Source organism: Ipomoea triloba, chromosome 12 (assembly GCF_003576645.1).
Source record: "Ipomoea triloba cultivar NCNSP0323 chromosome 12, ASM357664v1".
NCBI lineage: Eukaryota > Viridiplantae > Streptophyta > Magnoliopsida > Solanales > Convolvulaceae > Ipomoea > Ipomoea triloba.
Genome location: NC_044927.1, coordinates 25,256,938 through 25,276,672, shown reverse-complemented (window position 1 = coordinate 25,276,672; position 19,735 = coordinate 25,256,938). Strand labels below are relative to the sequence as shown.

At 34.4% G+C, this 19,735-nt stretch overlaps 3 protein-coding genes across 6 annotated transcripts; all 3 read left to right on the top strand.

Annotated features, from left to right (window-relative positions):
• The first annotated feature begins 3,562 nt into the window (after window positions 1-3,562).
• LOC115999138 (nematode resistance protein-like HSPRO1) lies at window positions 3,563-5,339 on the top strand. The gene has a single exon (XM_031238920.1). It carries the CDS (start codon window positions 3,711-3,713, stop codon window positions 5,160-5,162), a length of 1,452 nt encoding a protein of 483 aa, XP_031094780.1. The 5' UTR covers window positions 3,563-3,710; the 3' UTR covers window positions 5,163-5,339.
• Window positions 5,340-7,357: 2,018 nt separating this feature from the next.
• Window positions 7,358-10,572, top strand: LOC115997962. 4 transcript variants are annotated; one of them, XR_004093812.1, is made up of 3 exons: window positions 7,358-9,346; window positions 9,479-9,603; window positions 9,877-9,992. XR_004093812.1 is itself a non-coding variant. In XM_031237386.1 (3 exons), exons 2-3 carry the CDS (start codon window positions 8,139-8,141, stop codon window positions 10,136-10,138), a joined length of 1,470 nt encoding a protein of 489 aa, XP_031093246.1. In that variant the 5' UTR covers window positions 7,362-7,714; window positions 7,836-8,138; the 3' UTR covers window positions 10,139-10,572. The 4 variants fall into 4 exon arrangements, 2 of the variants coding, with proteins under 2 accessions (XP_031093246.1, XP_031093245.1); XR_004093813.1 differs by having other exon boundaries at window positions 7,359-9,346; window positions 9,503-9,603; XM_031237386.1 differs by lacking the exon at window positions 9,479-9,603 and having other exon boundaries at window positions 7,362-7,714; window positions 7,836-9,346; window positions 9,877-10,572.
• Window positions 10,573-15,024: 4,452 nt separating this feature from the next.
• LOC115997963 (aquaporin PIP1-2) lies at window positions 15,025-17,303 on the top strand. The gene is made up of 4 exons (XM_031237387.1): window positions 15,025-15,501; window positions 15,713-16,008; window positions 16,098-16,238; window positions 16,753-17,303. Exons 1-4 carry the CDS (start codon window positions 15,174-15,176, stop codon window positions 16,843-16,845), a joined length of 858 nt encoding a protein of 285 aa, XP_031093247.1. The 5' UTR covers window positions 15,025-15,173; the 3' UTR covers window positions 16,846-17,303.
• Window positions 17,304-19,735: the final 2,432 nt, after the last annotated feature.

Here is a 19,735-nt window from a genome sequence, read left to right as displayed (position 1 = left end):
ACCATATATATATGTATAGATATACTTACTACACCTACTACCTTGCTCCCAATATATAATTGTGCAATGGGGTGTGTTTGCAATTTTGCATGGTGAAAGATGAATGTTATGCGATGATGCTAATTTAATTTCTATAGTGATTTGGATGGTATCTTGATAGTTTATTCTTGGGGTTCTTCTAGAAGTAAATTAATTGTGTAGGTGTGGTATGACCACACTGTGGATTGAACCTGTGACCTCTATTTGAGAGAAGGTTCAAACATGTGATCTTCTATTTGAGAGGATCACAATTATACCACTTGATCACAATATCTTTGCCGGTAATTTTTTTTTAATTGAAGTTTGTTAAAATAAAAAGTGAATATGCTTGTTGTGTATGTGCAATCATATCATGCATTATCGACCTATGGTTTACATGTGTTTGATGTTCAATCTGATGGAAAAATCGGTTGCTCTCATCTCATTAGCTTTATATGACCTAGATATCTATTGGTTTTCTTTTGTAAATGGTGGGATGTAAGTACACCTATTTTATATATATATATATATATACATACATACATACATACATACTGTTTGGTAATATTCGAGTATTACACCATGTGACTGGTATCTAAACAAAGTATATAAACTTACTCTGGGTTGTTGACCAATTGTCCCGGACTCCCGGGGTAACAAATTAAAATTACATGTTATCTAGGTTCATAGCTAGGTAACTTTGGGGGGTGGGGGTGGGGGTGGGTGGGGGGAATAATAAGAATACAAACATGTTAGATTTCATGTTTTATTCATAATATACTGAGCAATTATACAATATTATATGAAAAGGGGATTTGGTGTGGATCAAATTAAGGTGAGGAGTAGATGTGGTATGATAATTGATTATGAATAACGACAGTTAAAGTGGAGATTCTACAAATAATGAGGTAAAAATATTGGGCAAAATACATGATGATGAATAATGCTTAAAGTGAAGATTCTACAAATAATGAGGTATAAATATTGGCCAAAATACATGGTGAATAATAGTTAAAGTTGAAGATGGTACAAATAGTAAGGTAAAGATATTGGGCAAAATACATGAGGAGGTAAATAAAAATGTGAGATGGTTGTAGGTTAGTTAATTAATTATGTAAAACAAGTTTGAGAAAGATTTTCTTGAATGCAAAGGTTGGTAAAGAGAAGTTGAGTAAGGGCAAATGGTTATGCATAGTATGTATGTGAAATATTAATCTACAAGTATTAAGGATTGGTGGGTTAGTTGAAGCACATCTCACGATTAATCTCTTTTATTAATTTTTGCAACACTAGGGTTTCTCATGATTGAGGAAGTAAATTGCATTAAGAAGACAATATACAACAGACGGGTTTGACCCACCGTGTTTATGGAACGTGAGTACGTGATTGATGGGATTTTTCATTATTCAGGAGATAAGATCCTTTATATATGACAGGCTCAATTGCAAACAATGTGTTGTCAAGAATTGAATTCATGATCCATGAATTGATTTAATTACTGCAACTTAATACGTTTATTTTTGGAACATTTTACTTGTGTCAATTATTTCTAAATTTGATATCATTATAAACGTGTAATAAGTTGATACCATTATAAACCGGCAAACAATTAAAAACATTTTTGACAATTTGACGCCACATTAATGTACGTAGTATTCAAACTAAACGGTACAAAAAATCATTTTTTTTACGAATAGTATCATCTATATATTTATCTATCACCTTAAAACAATCATTAAGAAATTAATTTCGTACAATACTTTATTATGTAATAATTCTACTAAAGTTTCAAGTTTTTTTTTCTTAAATCATTGCAAGACAAGAATCAAGATCACCTAAAATATGGTAATGTTAAGAATGGAAAATCCCACTGGTATTTTATATGCGCAAAAATATATGCCCAATATTAATACTCAATATTAAAAATGATAGTACATAATTTTTTTAATTCATAGTTGTAGAATTCACATTATATTAAAAGTATAGTTGATAATTTGAGTAATAATTATGATATAATTAATATTATCAAAGTAAGAATTTTAGATACGATAAATTACTAAATATAATTATGGTTATATTTAATTAAAATCTATATTAAATCAAGCTTATTTATTAAATCAACCTACATTATTACCATATTGAAAAATATAAGAAAAGATATTGTGTATGGATGTGCATGGTAATAATAATGAAAAAAGATAACAGAAATTATAACGTTAATGATATTTTTGTCCAAAAAATTGTATAATACATCTCTTATTATAGCATAATAAAATAAAAAGATTAACATGAAAATTGACATAAATCGGAGATATAACCTGAATTGAGATTTATTATATTTTTAGATTGAATGCTTTTTAAACTATTCTTTTCACCAATTATTGTACACAATAATCAATAATGTGATAGGTGTCACAAATGTTTTATACTTATTGACAATTGTAAATTAAGTAGCTTCAAAACAAGCTAATTAATTATGTATAATTACACAAGATATTCAAGATCTAGTGGAATTCGTTTTTATTCATATTAGCACTATAAAATTATTTATCATAATATATTGGCATTCAATTACGCGTTATGATGAATTTAGAGTATACATGAACTCTTCTAAATGGTGATTTCTATCTTATATGCCACTGTTGGTTTTAGACCTAAGTAGTCCACGAGTATCCAATAAAATCGTCAAAAAAAATAAAGTAAAAAGTTTTAAATGGACTCATAAAATTAAAAGTTATTATTGGTTTGAGACTTGAGAGTACGTAAAGAAAAATGTGTCCAATACAAATTCTTTTTTTTTTAAGGTATTTATATTGCTCAAACTACCAATTAAAGATTCATAAAGTAGATCCTTTACAACGAAAAAATTAATTACAAAATAATATTTTAAGGTATAAGGGAAGTAACTTTCAAAATAATAAAGAAAATGATCTCGTAAACTCAATTCAATATATTCCAAATATACTTTTAGTAAATAAAATTTCACGTCTTGCGAACTTTATACTGTATTGAGCTTGGATGGAAACTGAATAATATATCAATTATATTCCACCCATCAATAATTACATTTCACAATTTACTTGTATGTAATTTTTTAAATCACCCCATATAAAGATAGAGATTTACTTAAGATTGGGATAAAAAGATTTACTCAAGATAATATATCTAAATTCGAATTGTTATCATCTCAATCCCATCATCATCGGATTTAAATGTGTACAAAGCTTTCACACTTACCTTTGTCGAGAAACGTGGCATGTTGTTTGAGCCTAGTGATATATCATGGGCGGCTTTTATTAATTGACAAGAAAGCATGGCACGACCGTTTACAAATTCCAACAAATTTGAATTGAACCTTAACTATTGCGTTAGGCGTATCCGTTTCCGGATAAGCTTCACGTTTTTCTTTTTCTTTTTTTCTTTTTTTCTCCCTAAGTTATCATATTTTAGATTAGAATTTCGCCTTAAATAATTATTAAATTAAATATTTATCCGCGTCTTTGAATTCCTTCAATCCGCTATTTTCCCTTCCCACACGCCTTTCCACAGTTCATCTCCCTCATCCCCCGCTATAAATACGCATTTCTATCCAACGCTATCCTCAAGGATTTCTTAATTCTTATTTTTTTTTCGAATATTGAATATTTGTTCTTCTGTTCTTTGTTGATTTGATTGGTTGGGTTTTATGAAAAATGCTGGATTTTGATCGGAAGACAGAGATGGTTTCACCTGATATGTCGAGCAAGTCGTCGCCTAGGATTTCGAATAAGCAGCAGCAGCATCAGATTTCTGTCCCGGCGGCGCCGGCGCGTGTATGGGAGTTGACCGCGGCGAGTGACTCGGCTTGTTCCGCTTACGAGTACTACTTGAGGCTGCCGGAGCTGAGGAAGCTGTGGAGTTCTGAGGAGTTCCCGGGGTGGAAGAACGAGGCGCTGCTCAAGCCGGCTCTGCAAGCGTTGGAGATAACTTTCCGGTTCGTTTCTGTGGTTTTGTCGGACCCTAGACCGTACGCGAACCGGCGGGAGTGGAAGCGGCGGTTGGTGTCGCTTGCTCGGAGTCAGGTTGAGATTATTGCTATGTTGTGTGAGGACGATGCGGAGGATGGAAGGACACGTGGCGCGGCTCCGATTGTCGATCTGACGTCATCGGACGTCGTTTTGTCACGTGAGAACAGCTCGGCTGAGGTTTGGAAGCTCTCCGACGAAACGACGGTCGTGAGCCACACGAGCGAAGCTAGCTTGCTGCCTCGGCTGGTGACGTGGCGCAAATCGGAGGACATAGCTCAGAAGATTCTCTCCGCCATCGAAGGCGAGATGCGGCCGTGTTCGTACACCGTTGGATTAGGCGAACCGAACCTCACCGGCAAACCGAGCCTCGACTACGACGCGATCGTGAAGCCGTCGGAGCTTCACTCCCTGAAGAAAAGCCCCTCGGAGCGCCTAAATTTACACAACTACGAGAACCAGACGCTCTACAACACACTGCAGGTACTGGAAACGTGGATCTACGCATCAAAATCGCTTCTAAATCGGATCTCAGAGAGGATTGATCGAAAGGAATTCGAAAAAGCCGGAAGCGATTGCTGGATTCTAGAGAGAACGTGGACACTCCTAACCGAAATACAATACCTCCACCTGCAAATGGATCCGGACGATTTTCTCCGTCTAAAAAATCAGTTATCCGTGAAAGCAGTCGCCGAATCGGAGCTCTTCTGCTTCCGATCCAGAGAACTGGTGGAGATCACGAAGCTCTCGAAGAGTCTGCGGCACAAAGTCCCCTGTATTCTCGACGTGGAAGTCGATCCTCACGGCGGACCGAGGATCCAGGAGGCGGCGATGGAGCTATATCGGAGGAAGGAAGACTCGGAGAAGATTCATCTGCTTCAAGCTCTTCAATCCATTGAAATGGCGGTGAAACGGTTTTACTACTCCTACAGGCAGCTTCTGGTGATCGTTATGGGGAGCTTAGAAGCTAAGGCGAATCCGGCGTTGGTGAACGCCGATTCCGGCGACTTACTAGCTCAGATATTTCTGGAGCCGACGTATTTTCCGAGCTTAGATGCTGCGAAGACGTTCCTGGGGGAGCAGTGGAGTCACGATCATGGCAGGTTTAGTCCGGAAAGAAGAGGCAAAAATGAAAAATGAAAAATGAAAAATGAGTTGACTCGTATGGTATTCAACTCAGTGACGTTGTAGTCATTTGACAGCGAAGCATTATTTTAGTTTTTGTCTAAAATATATTTCATTATTATTTTTTGGTATATATATCTGTAGCATACATGATGTTGTATAATACCACTTCTCAAAATTTTGCTGTGCTGATTTTCTGTGTTTAGGCACACAATCTGAAACCTGTCTAAGCAAGTCAAGTATATGGAAAATATGCTGGGAGTTGATAGGGAATACACAAATATTATCGGATTGTTCATCCCTCCTGCCCAATAGCGAGACTCAGTTCTGATCTCCTGATCTCTTATGTGATTAGTTGAGCTGCCCAAGCCGTCAAACTTGATTCGGAAGGGGTTCCGCGTATTAATTGCTAGAGTGGACTATAAAGAACTACTTAACACAACCATATACCTTAGTATTTCTCATGTGAGAGATGACACAACCAAATTGTTCATTTGTTAACTTGATAATTACAGTGTTATAAATTTGATGTCTAAACAACTTAAACTGGTTAGGAGGTAGACGTCAAGTGGTCAATCTAAACAATTTAAATTGATTTATTGGTTTATTTCTAATAGGAGTTGGACGTCAAGTCGTCAACCAAAAATATGCTTGTTACACCTAGCGTAGATATACTTTCATAATTTGTATTTTTGGATACTAAATTAGTTCACAATCTAGATGCAATTATAGATCAGAGTATAATCCGAACTTGTACTAAAAATAATTTTACTTAATATTAACCAAAACAATTATACACTTACAAACTCCACCTTATAAAATACTTTTTTACTTGTCTTTCATTTATAATAGTGTTTTAGTGTTAAATTTGTGTACATAAAGAAATGGCACTAATATTAAGACCAAATAACGTTGATTATGTCAGGCAAAAGCATCCATAAGTATTTCCGTAGCCTATAAGTTTCTTGAATCTTGACCAACTTTATAAAAATCTGATTCTAGAAAGTGTAGGCTGTGGAATATTACGTCATTGATTTTTTTTCTCTTGACGTCAATGTAAGGATAAGCTTTGAACAAAGTCATTTCTCGTTTGCATGATTATGTTGGCATCTGAGTATGTGGGCCGATTTATCAGTGAACAAAAATTTTGGCCTTATAGGGAAACAGATAAAAGCCCAAACGTAGTACTGCATAAGGCCCAAACATGACTTTATGGCAAATTATGTTATGGATCCTGGTCTATGTTCATAGTTTTAGAACTCTATATTCACAATTTATATATCAATATACAAAATTATATTACTCAATATTCACAATTTTTGAACTCTATATTCACAATTTTGTTATATAGATTCAAAAATTGTGTTATACTATTGAACATAGAGTCTCGATACAATCAAACATAGAGTTATAAAATTGTGAACATTGAGTGAAATTGTGAACATTGATTTATGAAATTGTAAACATAGAGTTATTAAATTGTAAACATAAACCTAGGTCTATGCCATAACAACTGGGACTTTATCATCTCTCCTCTCAATCCTCATTGTAAATTTATTAAGATCTTCGTTTGAAAATTTTTTTTAAAAAAATGGTGTTGAAGTTAATAAATTATATATATATGTTTTGCCTGTTTTGGTCGCCCGTTTATTTTGCTATTAGACATTCATTTAATTCGTGGCGAAATTGATAATTTCGCTATAGTCAAGAGACCATTTCAGTAATTAATTTTTCGGAGAAAATGGTACATGTGACAATCGAAATAGTTTTTTTTTTTTTTTTGAAAAGTCGAAATATTCCTTTAATTATAGCAAAATTATCAATTTAGTCCCGAGTCAATGGATGTGTAACGGTAAAACAAACGAATGGTCAAATTAGTTAAGATTTTTAAAGTTGATGAATTTATTTGGTAAAAAAAATTAGTAAATGATCAAATTAGTAATTTTTCTATAGTCAATGGACCATTTTAGTAATTAACTCAAGTTAAAATATACATTTATAAAGTTAAAAATTATTACCAAAAAATTTGTGATCTAGTGCTACTCGGTTGCATTTTCACATGAGAGAGAATGGACTCTTTGTGGCTTCATTTAACAGAGTCAATAGTGTAAAAAAAAAAAATCAAAGCTATTTGATTTTCTTCTTCATTACTATAAATAATTAGAAATGATTTTTCCCCTCCCTTTCTATTTATAGCTATGTCGATCTTATCCGGAAAGTTTTGGTCCTCTTAGTCTTCCATTCGAGCCGAGTCGTGAGCAAATAGCACACTACACAACACAACCGACATCTGAGCGAGCGAGAATGAGGGCGAGGTAGCCAAGTGGTGGGCATGCAGGTCAAGTCACCACTCACCACCCCAGCTCACATGCAACTTCAATATGAAACTCCATCTTCATTAAAATTCCTTCAATTCCCCTTTCATTTGCAGACTAACCCGCCAGAATCCTGAAATTCCACGCCTAAAGGTACCATCTTTACGTTCTCTGAATACTGTTCGAAGAAACAAACCCTAGTCCTTGGCTTCGAACATCTCCCACTACTGCTCAGCCAGCTCAAGAAATCCGGTAGATTTTTATGTGTTTTTAATGCTTTTTCTCAACAGTTGTTGAATACCCAGACGTCAGTTTCGTTTTGGGTCAGGAAAGGCGAGGACTTTACCTCGTTTTTAATAAATCTGTGTTGCAGGACAGGTGTTTGTTTGTTTGCCTAGTACAGATTTGTGTTTTCTTGTGAAACTAGAATTGGCGCATCGTTAAATGAATCATAGTGGGTTTTCTTGGCTTGGATTAAGGTTGATTGTGCTATTTTTTGGATTCGGTTGATATGAAAACATAAAGCCCCCCCTTTTAGCGGGCTTTCTGTCTCTTTCTCTTTCTATGTCCCTTTCAAATTCAATCTGCTTGCCATTTTCCTGCATATAAACCATCAGCTTCTGCCTTTTGCCTGTTTTGGTATTCTGTTTTGTGGTTGTAATTTGTTTAAGCAAACATGAAGCTTAAAATTGTCTCACCCTTCTTGCAATGTCCTTATGTTGTTACGCCCCAAATCTCCGGTTCCTTAGTACCCACCTCATTTTCCTCGAAAAATCATAGTGAAATGGATTACAAAATTGTCTGTGGACCTGTGTCTCTCCATCCTGTTAGAGCAAGAAATTTCTTGAGGTTACGTTTTCAGAGAGGTGATGCAATTAAGAGAATTTGTTGTGTAAATGTTAATGGAGTTTTTGGGGAAGAGGGGTTTGAATTTAGGGACAGATTAGCTGAAAAGATAGAGTTAGCAGAGGATAAAGGGGATTACTGTTGTGCAATATATGAGAAGAGTCTAGGTTTAAGTAGTAGAAAAAAAGATTCAAAATTTCCTTCTCATTTTGATCCCTTGGAGCCTGCCATGCTTGGAATAAATCCAGACCCTCCAAATTGGCCTGAAAGGCAGTTGATTATGTGGGAGAATGTTGAACAGAAAGCCAAGAGTTTTGGGCTTCCATTGTCTTTGAGAATGATAAAGAAGAAGTTGCAATGGGAGGTGGGCGTGAGGGATTTGGGGGAGTCGGCTTGTTGTTCGGTGAAAAGGGCCTTCTCTTCGATGGTGTCCATCATTGTGCAGCTGCAAACCTACGTGTTGCAGATGAGGGAGGTGTTGTGTGATGAGGATTTGGAGGTGATTGTTGCCAAAGTTCAACGAGAAATGTGTGCGTCGTATGTTTGGCTCTTTCAGAAAGTGTTCTCACGAACACCGGCATTAATGATTTACCTTATGATCCTTTTAGCAAATTTCAGTGTACATTCTGCATCCCTTAACATTCCCGTAGCTGATGCTACATTACTGGGATCAGTGCGTGCTTGTGAAATTGCAGAGGCCGAGGCTGTTTCCAGATTGAATAAGAATCTCGATGTGGTCCCCGAGGAGTCATCAGCTTTTGCTGATCAAGAACTTAGGAATGAAACCGACATACAATTATGGAACTCCATTGTCGACGAAGTGACAAAGATGCGAGGTCTTGAGGAGGCGGGACTTGATCGTGAAGTAATGCAGAGCTTTGTTTCACCATTGTCAGTCCACGTCGAACCGGATTTCTTGGTGGACTACTTCAAAATGGATTTTCTCTACCAAATGATGCTGTCTCAGGATCCTTATAACACGCTTCTACTATGCAATTACGCGCAGTTTCTGCATCTTGTTGCACAGGATTACGATAGGTAACTCACAGTACACTCTACTTTTACACTCATGTTTAACTACTTGTCAGTTTCTCCAATTTTTTGTGCATTTAATTCGATAATTCAGAACTGTGAACTTTTGAGAACTATATAAACTAATTCGACATTTAGGTATTCTGGTATTCCCTATTATAGTATGAGTTCTGAGCCATCTAAGCCAGTGATCTGATGCAAAGTTTGATCCCCGAAGCCAGTGGACCTCAATATATTTTTTATTAATGGAGTGCTTATATATGGTTAGTAGTGCTAATTCTATGGACACCGCTTTATTTCAATGCTAATTATATAGACATGGCCTTATATTATAGCAGCATGTTTTGGAAGACCGGAATGGAACATATTTTCTTCCATACCTGATTATCCGAGAAGGTCAAATGGCTAAATTTTTATGTTCTCAACCGATTAGTCTAGCATCTGTATGCAAAAGAGCCCGGGATTTCTATACCACATCTAATTTGTGTAGTATCTCCATTAAACATTGCTTGTTTGTTAACGGTGGATGTTAACAGGGCAGAGGAGTGCTTCAAACGGGGCATGGAAGTGGAACCTCCCGACGGGGAAGTCCTCAGCCAGTATGCGACCTTTTTGTGGACAGTAAGGAAGGATTTGAGTGAGGCGGAAGAAATGTACCGACAGGCGACAGATGTTGAGCCTGGGAATCCATATTATGCAGCCCAGTACTCCAATTTCCTATGGAGCAATGGCGGTGGCGAGGAGAGCTGCTCTCGGACGAATTCGTCTTATGATAATATCAAGACTTTAAATTCTTGACACAACAACAGAGCACTGAAGATCACACTAGCAACCTCAGCTCATAGTGCACTTTGTCAAGAATTCATGCTGGGGGGCTCTGAGCAGTGAGCATGGTGCAACTAGCACAAAGTAAAAAGGTGAGACTATAGTTGTGATTAGATTGAAGTAGAAAAACTATCTAAAAAATGATAAATTTTTTAGCATTATCATTCTATACTTGAAGTATGTGTTGAATAATCTGCAGAACAATTGGCTTGGTAATTACACAGATTTAAGTTTGAGTCTCTGTGGGATTGGTTATTAGTTTTCTTGGTTTAAGCAAGTAAGTTGTGGGTAATCTTAGGTTATTTTACTTTTAGATAGTGGTTGTGCGGGATTTTCTGTAAATCAAAAGTGTGTTGAACAAGCTGCTGTATATTACCATCAATGGATATAAGTGCTTTTGTAAACAATTTGTATTAATTATTTCTTTCCATAAATTCTAATCACGCATGCAAAAATCAGCTGTCTAGGAGGTCACCTAGCGCCTAATTCGGCTGACTAGGTCGATTCGGCTGACTAGGTCGAGTTGACAAATCGAGTTAACTCAGCTATTAATTTCTTTTTATTATATTTATATATATTTAAATTCATTTATTTATATAAATAAGAGAAGTAAAGGATGTATATAAATATAATATATGACATATACACATATACATTTACTATTTTTTTTATAGGTTGTCGCTGTCTACTGCTCAACTAGTGTCTAATCATTGATTAGTAATCAATATATAGATTCGACTAGCGCTTAATGCAATCATGCTTCTAATCAATATAATTAAATCAGCATATGAATAACATAATACCAGAAAAAGTTTTAATTTGTTTTTAAACAGTTATGATTTTATTGAATTTTTGAAATATAACTTTTTAAATTAATCAAATTTAATTTTGAAATATTACTTTTTAAATCAATCAAATTTACCTTATTTACAACGCTAAAAAAAATAATTTTTTTTTTAAAAAAAAATGTACACTCAATCATATTTCAAATTGAGACTCATTAAAGTCATAGTAAACATGATTGCTGTACCTTCTATTCCCATTACTAAAAGAATGTGGAAAATGTGGACTTAAAAGGATATGGCGTGCAAGCAAGTCTCTGGGCTTTTAGAGTAGAAACTGTAAATGGTGATGATATGATTCTGCCTGCCACGTATTCACTGTTACATATATTTGTCTTTGCGTTTTACCCAAGTTTTATGATTATATATGTCAAAATTCTCAAGAGATCGACTCTAACGGAAGCAGTGTATGCGCCATCTTGATTTGAGCTGGTTAATTATAAATAATCTAAATTAGTTTACGTCCTTTTGCTGACTAAAGTTATAATGTGGGGTTTACAACATACATACCTTCAGAGACTACGAGTTTCTCTCGTCACTCAAAAAAAAATTATCACGAGTTAAGTTTTTGTTATATGCCAATACATTCTCTGTCGAGCCCATTATATAAAGCTTTTCTAGTGCAGTTTACCTCTCAGATGTGATTTGCAGACTATTAGACATGATACTGACTAATAAAACGTAGAGAATACTAACTACTTCTATGGTTTTCTTATCATAGCTAATAATTCATGAATTATGTTTACTTAATTCCTAAATAAAAAAGATTAATTATGTGAGCTAGCAATTCAACTACTCCAACAGTACAGTGATTGAAGACATCCAATGCTTAATTAAACAATAAATATGTAATTTGTCGTATGTATATGTATATTCCAGTGTGGAAATTCCATCCTTAATTGGCCAGACCAATCATTGGCTCAAATGATAATTATAAAATCCATAAGAAAAAAAAATAAAAAGAAAAAGAAAAAAACACGACAGTAAAGATAAGGTATTGTGTTGCCACCATGCACCGCCCTATGATAATTTAGTTTATTGGTCCGTCATTAAGAAAGTCTTAATTTATGTAAAAATAATTGTCAATAATTAATAGTGAATGAGTGATGAAGCTTTTATTTAATTGCTTAAACTTTGCTTATATTACATTTGAAATTACATGAAAAACCTCACAATTAATAACACATACATTTTTTTAAACCTATAGTGCATGTGATTTTCGACCAAGTAGTTGGGTGGTTGATAAATGGACCGAGTAATTGGTGTACCTCGTTGAATATGTTAGAGGATTGTAGACACTTCATTAAAAGGTAATGGAATATTCATGTGTGGAGAGCAATTCAAAATCCAGTAGCAAATCATTTGGTGATCGAGAGTGTCATTGCTTCAACCGAACCTATATCATTTAATTTGATACAAAAACTTGATCTGATCTATACATAATATTTTCCACGTTGTATGTAATTCATTCAAACTCAACACTATGATTCAATTTACACAATTTAATTTATGAAAGATCAAACCTCACTCCCAACCACAATTCTTGATTTTTCATTACAAAAAAATGTATTCTTAAATAACCTTAGCTTTCGGTACAAATGTACAAAGCCTGAAAATGGGAATGGCCGCAATTTGAAGTCCAAAATTTCCAGCACCAGCACCGCCACCACATAATCAAAGTTGGGCGGTGGTGGACACTACTATACAATTATACATCATATCATCATCACAAAACAATAGCAACATTGATATATAACGTTATAGAATTGTATATTTCAAAAAAAAAAAAAAAAAAACACGTTATAGAATTGTATGGACCTCCTTGTGCCAGCAAGGACCCATGTCCCAACAGCTAGGACGACCAAAACCAACGTCTCTTTCATTAACACTACACCGTTAACATTAAGAATATGATATAGGTAACTCTCGGCAATTAAATATGTGTACAAATTTAATTGGATAAAGAAAAATGGACGAATTGAATAAAAACAGTGGCTCTCTTTGTTTTTAAAATTAATCAAGGATGACACCTAATAATATGGAATAGAAAGGCCGCACGGAGCTTAACTTAGGGGATGTATTCAATCATGACTTTTGTAGATTTTTAAAAACTTTTAAAATGATAGATTTTAATAAATTTTTATTGATTTTCATAGAGTCTTTCAAAACTTTTTAAAACTTTGTAAGATTCTATAAAAGTCTGTATAAAAAACTTGCATAAACTTTTATCAACTTTTTTATTTTAAAAAGTTTACAAAAGTCATTAAAATTCTAAATTGAATACATCCTTACAAACTTTCATAAGCAATTCATAACAAATTAACAATATTAAAGACTAAAATTTATAGTTATAGAATTGTTCAAATAAAATATTTAAAAATATAATTACTTTTTCTTGATAAATTAATATTTTTAAAAATATATAATTACTAGTTGCATAAAATAAAAAATATTAATAATATATATAAAAATTATATTTGATATACTGCTAGGCATCAAGAAAAGAGCTATTATTTGCAATAACAATATGTGAATGCTAACAACAACAAGTTGCTTCTCTTTGTAGCCTCAAATTGCTATTGCAAACAATAGTTCACTATTCGTAATAACACGTTGTTAAAAAGAAAAAAGAAAAAATATATTACGAATAAACATATGAATATTATGAAACATATATTAAAAGTTGAAGGTGATAGATAAAAAAAATTTACTCTGTTCATGTATTTAGGAGAAAAAGTTTAGAAGTTAGGGATAAAAAGTTCATAGAAAAAAATCAAAATATACAAGCAACAATGAAATAAAAAATAATATTATTTTGAATTTTTAGAGGAAGATTGTAAAGTTTAGGAGAGAGAAAAAAATTGGTAGAGTTTAGTTATGTAGAAAATATAGGATAATGAAGAAAAAATAATTTATTGAATTTAGGTATAAGGTTTATAAAGTTTAAAATTTTAAATAAGGAGAAAAAAATAGAGTTTAAATAGAGAGAGGGAGAAAAAAAAAACCTTCAGTAAAAAGAAAGTTTTGAAATCTTGGGGTTGGGGGTTGGATTTCAACTATTAATATTTGAGAAGGAAAAGTATATAAAAGTCTACAGAAGTTTTAAAATTAAAAAGTCTTTACAAATTCATAACTATTTGAATACCACATGACTTTTAAAGATTCTTTAAAAGTTTTAATTATACCGCATGACTTTTAAAAACTTTTTAAAAATCTTGATCGAATACCGCATGACTTTTAAATACTCTCTAAAAGTTTGAATTGAATACCTTCAAACTTTTAAAGTTCATAAAAGTCTTTAAAATTCTATGAAAGTCATGATTGAATACACCCCCTTAGTGATTTGTTGTCCGACTTGATATCATGACTGAAGGTAGAAGCTTAGATGTTTGAATCTCATTGAAAACATGAATGGAAAAGAAAAGAAAAAAGGCTCAGGATGAAGGAAGCTGTGAGTTGAATCCCTTATACGCGCATGAGACGGGTTAATTTTTTATAAGCATTATACTTTTTTTTTCATAAGTATAAGTATTATTGCAATTTTTCCTAATTAACTCTTCAACTCCTATATTTGTACTCCTTATAAGTACAACAATTATTACGTGGACAGTGGTCCATACAGCTGTGTGGACCACGGTAAAAAAACGACTTCGTTTTACACATTTTTTTTTACCACCCGTTGCAACATGCATTTTTATAACTCATAATATATATTATTTTAAAGCATAATTTATATTATTCTAACTCATAAAATATATAATCTTACCTAAGAAGTTTCATTATTCAACACATAAAATACATTATTTTAACTCATAATATTCAACCATATCATTTTGAACCGTGGTCCACAGAACTATGTGACCACGATCCACACAATAATTTGCCTACAAGGAGACTCACTCTGACATTAATTTGCTTCATCATCGCCATAGCCAAAACTAATATAATCATCATCATCATATTATATATTCGTTCCTGGTCGGCGGCCTCCATGATAATGAACTTAAACTAACGTATAATTCATTATTAAACTTAATTAATGTTCACCAAGAATGTGTATATAACCATCCTTCTTCTCCCTCAAAGAACTCACTCAGCTCATCACTCATTCATTCACATTCTAACAGATTGAGAGTTCCTTTGGCTAATTGAGAGGATTGGAGAAAATGGAGCACAGAGAGGAGGACGTAAGATTGGGGGCTAACAAGTTCTCGGAGAGGCAAGCCATCGGCACGGCGGCGCAGCAGGATAAGGACTACAGCGAGCCACCCGCCGCGCCGCTGTTCGAGGAAGGCGAGTTGATGTCGTGGTCCTTCTACCGCGCCGGAATCGCCGAGTTTATGGCCACCTTCCTTTTCCTCTACATCACCGTTTTGACCGTCATGGGAGTCGTCAAGTCCGAGTCCAAATGCTCCACCGTTGGTATTCAGGGCATCGCCTGGGCCTTTGGCGGCATGATCTTCGCCCTCGTTTACTGCACCGCTGGCATTTCAGGTACTAATTATGATTCAAAAATTATATATATTCAGATAATAATTATGATTCAAAAATTATATATATTTATTAGCTTACTTATACGGGAAGCAGTTAGCCCCAATTAGCATTGTTTTAATGACAGAATGCTGGATTTGACTTATCAGGTCCAGAGATCATATTACATATGATCTTCACTTAATTTGCATATATGATTTATGAATGTTTGTAGGGGGGCATATAAATCCGGCGGTGACGTTTGGGCTGTTCTTGGCGAGGAAACTGTCGTTGACTAGGGCGGTGTTCTACATGGTGATGCAATGTCTGGGGGCAATTTGCGGCGCCGGAGTGGTGAAAGGCTTCGGAAAGACGCTGTACATGGGAAAGGGCGGCGGCGCCAACGTTGTTGCCCCTGGTTACACCAAGGGTGACGGTCTTGGTGCCGAGATTGTCGGTACTTTTATTCTTGTTTACACCGTTTTCTCCGCCACTGATGCCAAACGCAACGCTAGAGATTCTCATGTCCCTGTAAGTCTTAATAGCTACTATACTAAGGCACATTTTAATCCAATTTTAGCTAGGGATTGAAGTGTAATTATTAGTATGATTGTGATTAGGTCTTGGCACCCTTGCCTATTGGGTTCGCTGTGTTCTTGGTGCACTTGGCTACTATCCCAATCACTGGCACTGGCATCAACCCTGCTAGGAGCCTTGGTGCAGCCATCATCTACAACAGGGACGAAGCATGGAATGACCATGTGAGTGTTTCCTTTCCCCCCATTTTAATTTCTTGCTGTTTTCTTGGTGCTTTTTGTATAATCATGTATAGTCTGAGACAACCTAGTTAAGTTGGTTTCGTAACTATAAGATTTCAAGTTTGACTTTAGTATGAGCATTTTATTGATCTTTTTAATTTGAGTCATTTAACTATGGACAACTTAAATTGATCTTTTGGCGACTAGGACCAGAAAGCGGATTTGTACTGGTCAACCATGTATAACCTAAACTCATTTACTTATGATCCTTTACCGGTCAGGGTCATAAGGCAGAATTGAGCTAGTCAATCATAGAAGAAAACCTAAGTTTGTTTACCTCCTCGTACCATATAAGGTCAAAAGCCGGAGTTCACGCACTACACACTCTCGGGTAGTGATTGTCACTCATTTTTTCCAGAATAAACAACAATGGTGGTCTCAATTGGCCTTTAAAATTTGTTTATAGATGGTAATTAAGAAGGGCATTTTATAACATATTTGAGTGTGGTGTGTGCAGTGGATATTCTGGGTTGGACCATTTGCAGGGGCAGCACTAGCAGCACTATACCACCAAGTGGTGATCAGAGCAATCCCATTCAAGTCCAACTGATGAATTATTTCACAACGGACAGTTTCTTGGCATCCACAATTGATATATATATATATATATATATATATATGCCGCAATGAACTTTTTCAATTTGTCGCTGTTTAATTTGCAGAAGGAGCTGAGAAAAGTATGTGTAAAAATGAAAGCTCCATTTCACCTTTTTCCTGTCGTTTCTCTTTAATTTTGTTGTTTGTCTTTGCGTATGTATGTATTTTAATGTACCTACGCAGTGGGGGGAATGTGTGTGATGGGAATTGAACATGTAGTGTTTTTCATTAGTGTCCAAAGGGAGAATTGAATCTTGCACGCTGTTGGTCCCAACAGGAGAAAGTAAGAGCTAAGGTGCAGTGGATATCTACTTATCTTTATATCATCAATTATTATTGTTTGTATGTATGTGTGGACATGTAATGAGGTTACTAAATAAAAGCATTACCATGTTGCGTTCCTTTCAAGTATCAATCCTCTCTGTCTAGTACGTGCCTTTTGTTTTTTTTTTTAATGGGAAAAATTCACAAGACTACTTATGTGCGCACTAAGAACACCATGTGACACGACATGCTTAATAGAGAAGGTGTTAGCAAGAATTGAACTCGTAACCTTCGGGTACGAGAGTCATGCTACCCGCTTAATTATTCCGTTCGGGAACAAATTTCTAGTGTCCAATGTTTTTTATTTATTTTTTTATTATTATTTTTTTTAACGGAGGGTGTGCACAGGGTAAACATTGCCTTACGATTTTATCCACCAAAGGATCACAAGTAGATAAATCAGTCCATGTTGACCCTAGCTGATCAATTTAAATCAAGAAAGTTTAATATACTACTATCATTGAAGTCAAACTTAAAACGTTGTGATTATCAAGACATGAACGCAAATAACTTGATTGGAATTGTCCAGTTGAATGCTCTTTTTAGATATATGAATTGAAGTTGAAGAAAAAGACTTTAATATGATGCAATAATGGGTGCTCAATTTTGAAAAATGGGCTGATAACATTTTTTTTTAATCAATGAGACAATGACACCCGGAAATACCTTCGCACTCAACTTTAGTTGGGAAGGTTCTAAATTAGTGATTTTTAATCTTATCTATTTTTTTTTTTAAATTTAACACAATATACGAAAAGTTATAATTTCAACTAAATATAAGTATTTTGTGATTTGATGGGATCACTTTTAACATTTTAAACCTAAGGTCCCATCCAATTAAAGATAATATTGACAAATTAGGTTGAGAGGCCTCATCTTGTATATCTGACAATATAATACAATTTAGTATATATATGTTAAATTTATAAGTAAACACATACTATATAATTTAATAATGAGTTAATTCCCAAAATAGTCATCCGAATTTGGCATTTTCTTAAATTGGTCCATTGACTTTTAATTGCATCCAAAGTGGTCCTCTGTCTTTTGAATTTTAAGCCAAAGTGGTTCTCCGTTAGCTTTGGCATTAAGTAGGTGTTAAGATGAAGGGTAAAATTAGAAATTCATGTTTTGCACTCCAATTTAAAGCAACATGTGACTCCTTTCAACAACTTGCACACATATTTCTTCAAATTAGGTTTTTGCTCTCCTAAATCTACAATCAAAATGTGGAATAAGCAACTAGAATGCCAGAAATCTTTGCCTTGGAAATTTTGTGGATGAAGTTGGAGATGAACTTTTTTGGCCTTCTAGTTGATTATCCCACATTTTAATTGCAGATTTAGGAGAGCAAAAACTCAATTTGAAGAAATATATGTGCAGATTGTTGAAAGGAATTACATATTGCTTTAAATTGGAGAGCAAAACTTGAATTTCTAATTTTACCCTTCATTTTAAGACCTACTTAACGCAAAGCTAACGGAGGACCATTTTAGCTTAAAATTCAAAAGTCGAAGGACCACTTTGGGTGCAATTAAAAGTTAATGAACCAATTTAAGAAAAGGTCATAGTCGGAGGACCATTTTTAGAATTAACTTTTTAATAATAATTATAAAGTTAAAAATTGTGAACATGGACCTGGGTCCACCTTGTCCATGGCATAACAACTAGCCTCATATTGTGAATCCTTGTTACATTATTATGAATAATAAGTCCTAATCCTTATTATATTACAAATATTAAGTCTGATCCTTATTAAGCTCTTCGGTGATTGAGCGTTTTTAATATAATTATTCCTTTGGGCTGGTCCATGTGGCCCAGGCCTAGTATAATATCCATCAAATCCTAAATCAATACTACTCACATAACATTTCTAAGTAAGCTTCAATAATCATTATAGTACCAAAGTAAGAGGATTAGTCCGTGATTCAAACTTTGGGTTAAAAAAAAAAAAAAGTTCCAAAGCAAGCAAGTGATTTTGACTTCGATCAAATCCCTTTTATCCCGTATGCACTACTCATCACCGAACCACTTCCGATGTATTTTTGCGAATTTGTTTAATTTAATTTTAATGACAAAAATCTAACATTTAATAAAAAAAACTTAGGCGTAATATAATTAAAAATCTATTCCCCTTACATAATGATGGAGATGAGGTTATGCATTGAAATGCAAAGAGTCAACAGTTACCTCCACTGAGACTTGAACCCACTTTCATCACCCATGTGAGAGTGTTTTCCAGGACACCGGGTGCCACTAGACCACAAGGTCTTTGGCTGCATTATTCATTTAATTTACCTAGAAAACGTTCTGGGTGAAGTTCGCATTAACTGGTAAAAGACTATAATAACATAAGTTAGATTAGAGTAGGTTGATCATATATATATAACTTATTGATTCAAATCGAAAAAGTCAATAGACAATTTTTAATATGAGTCTAATTTGAAATATTATGATTACTAAACTAATTTAATTATCTATACATCATTTTAATATACTCTGTAGTCAGTAGTACTTAA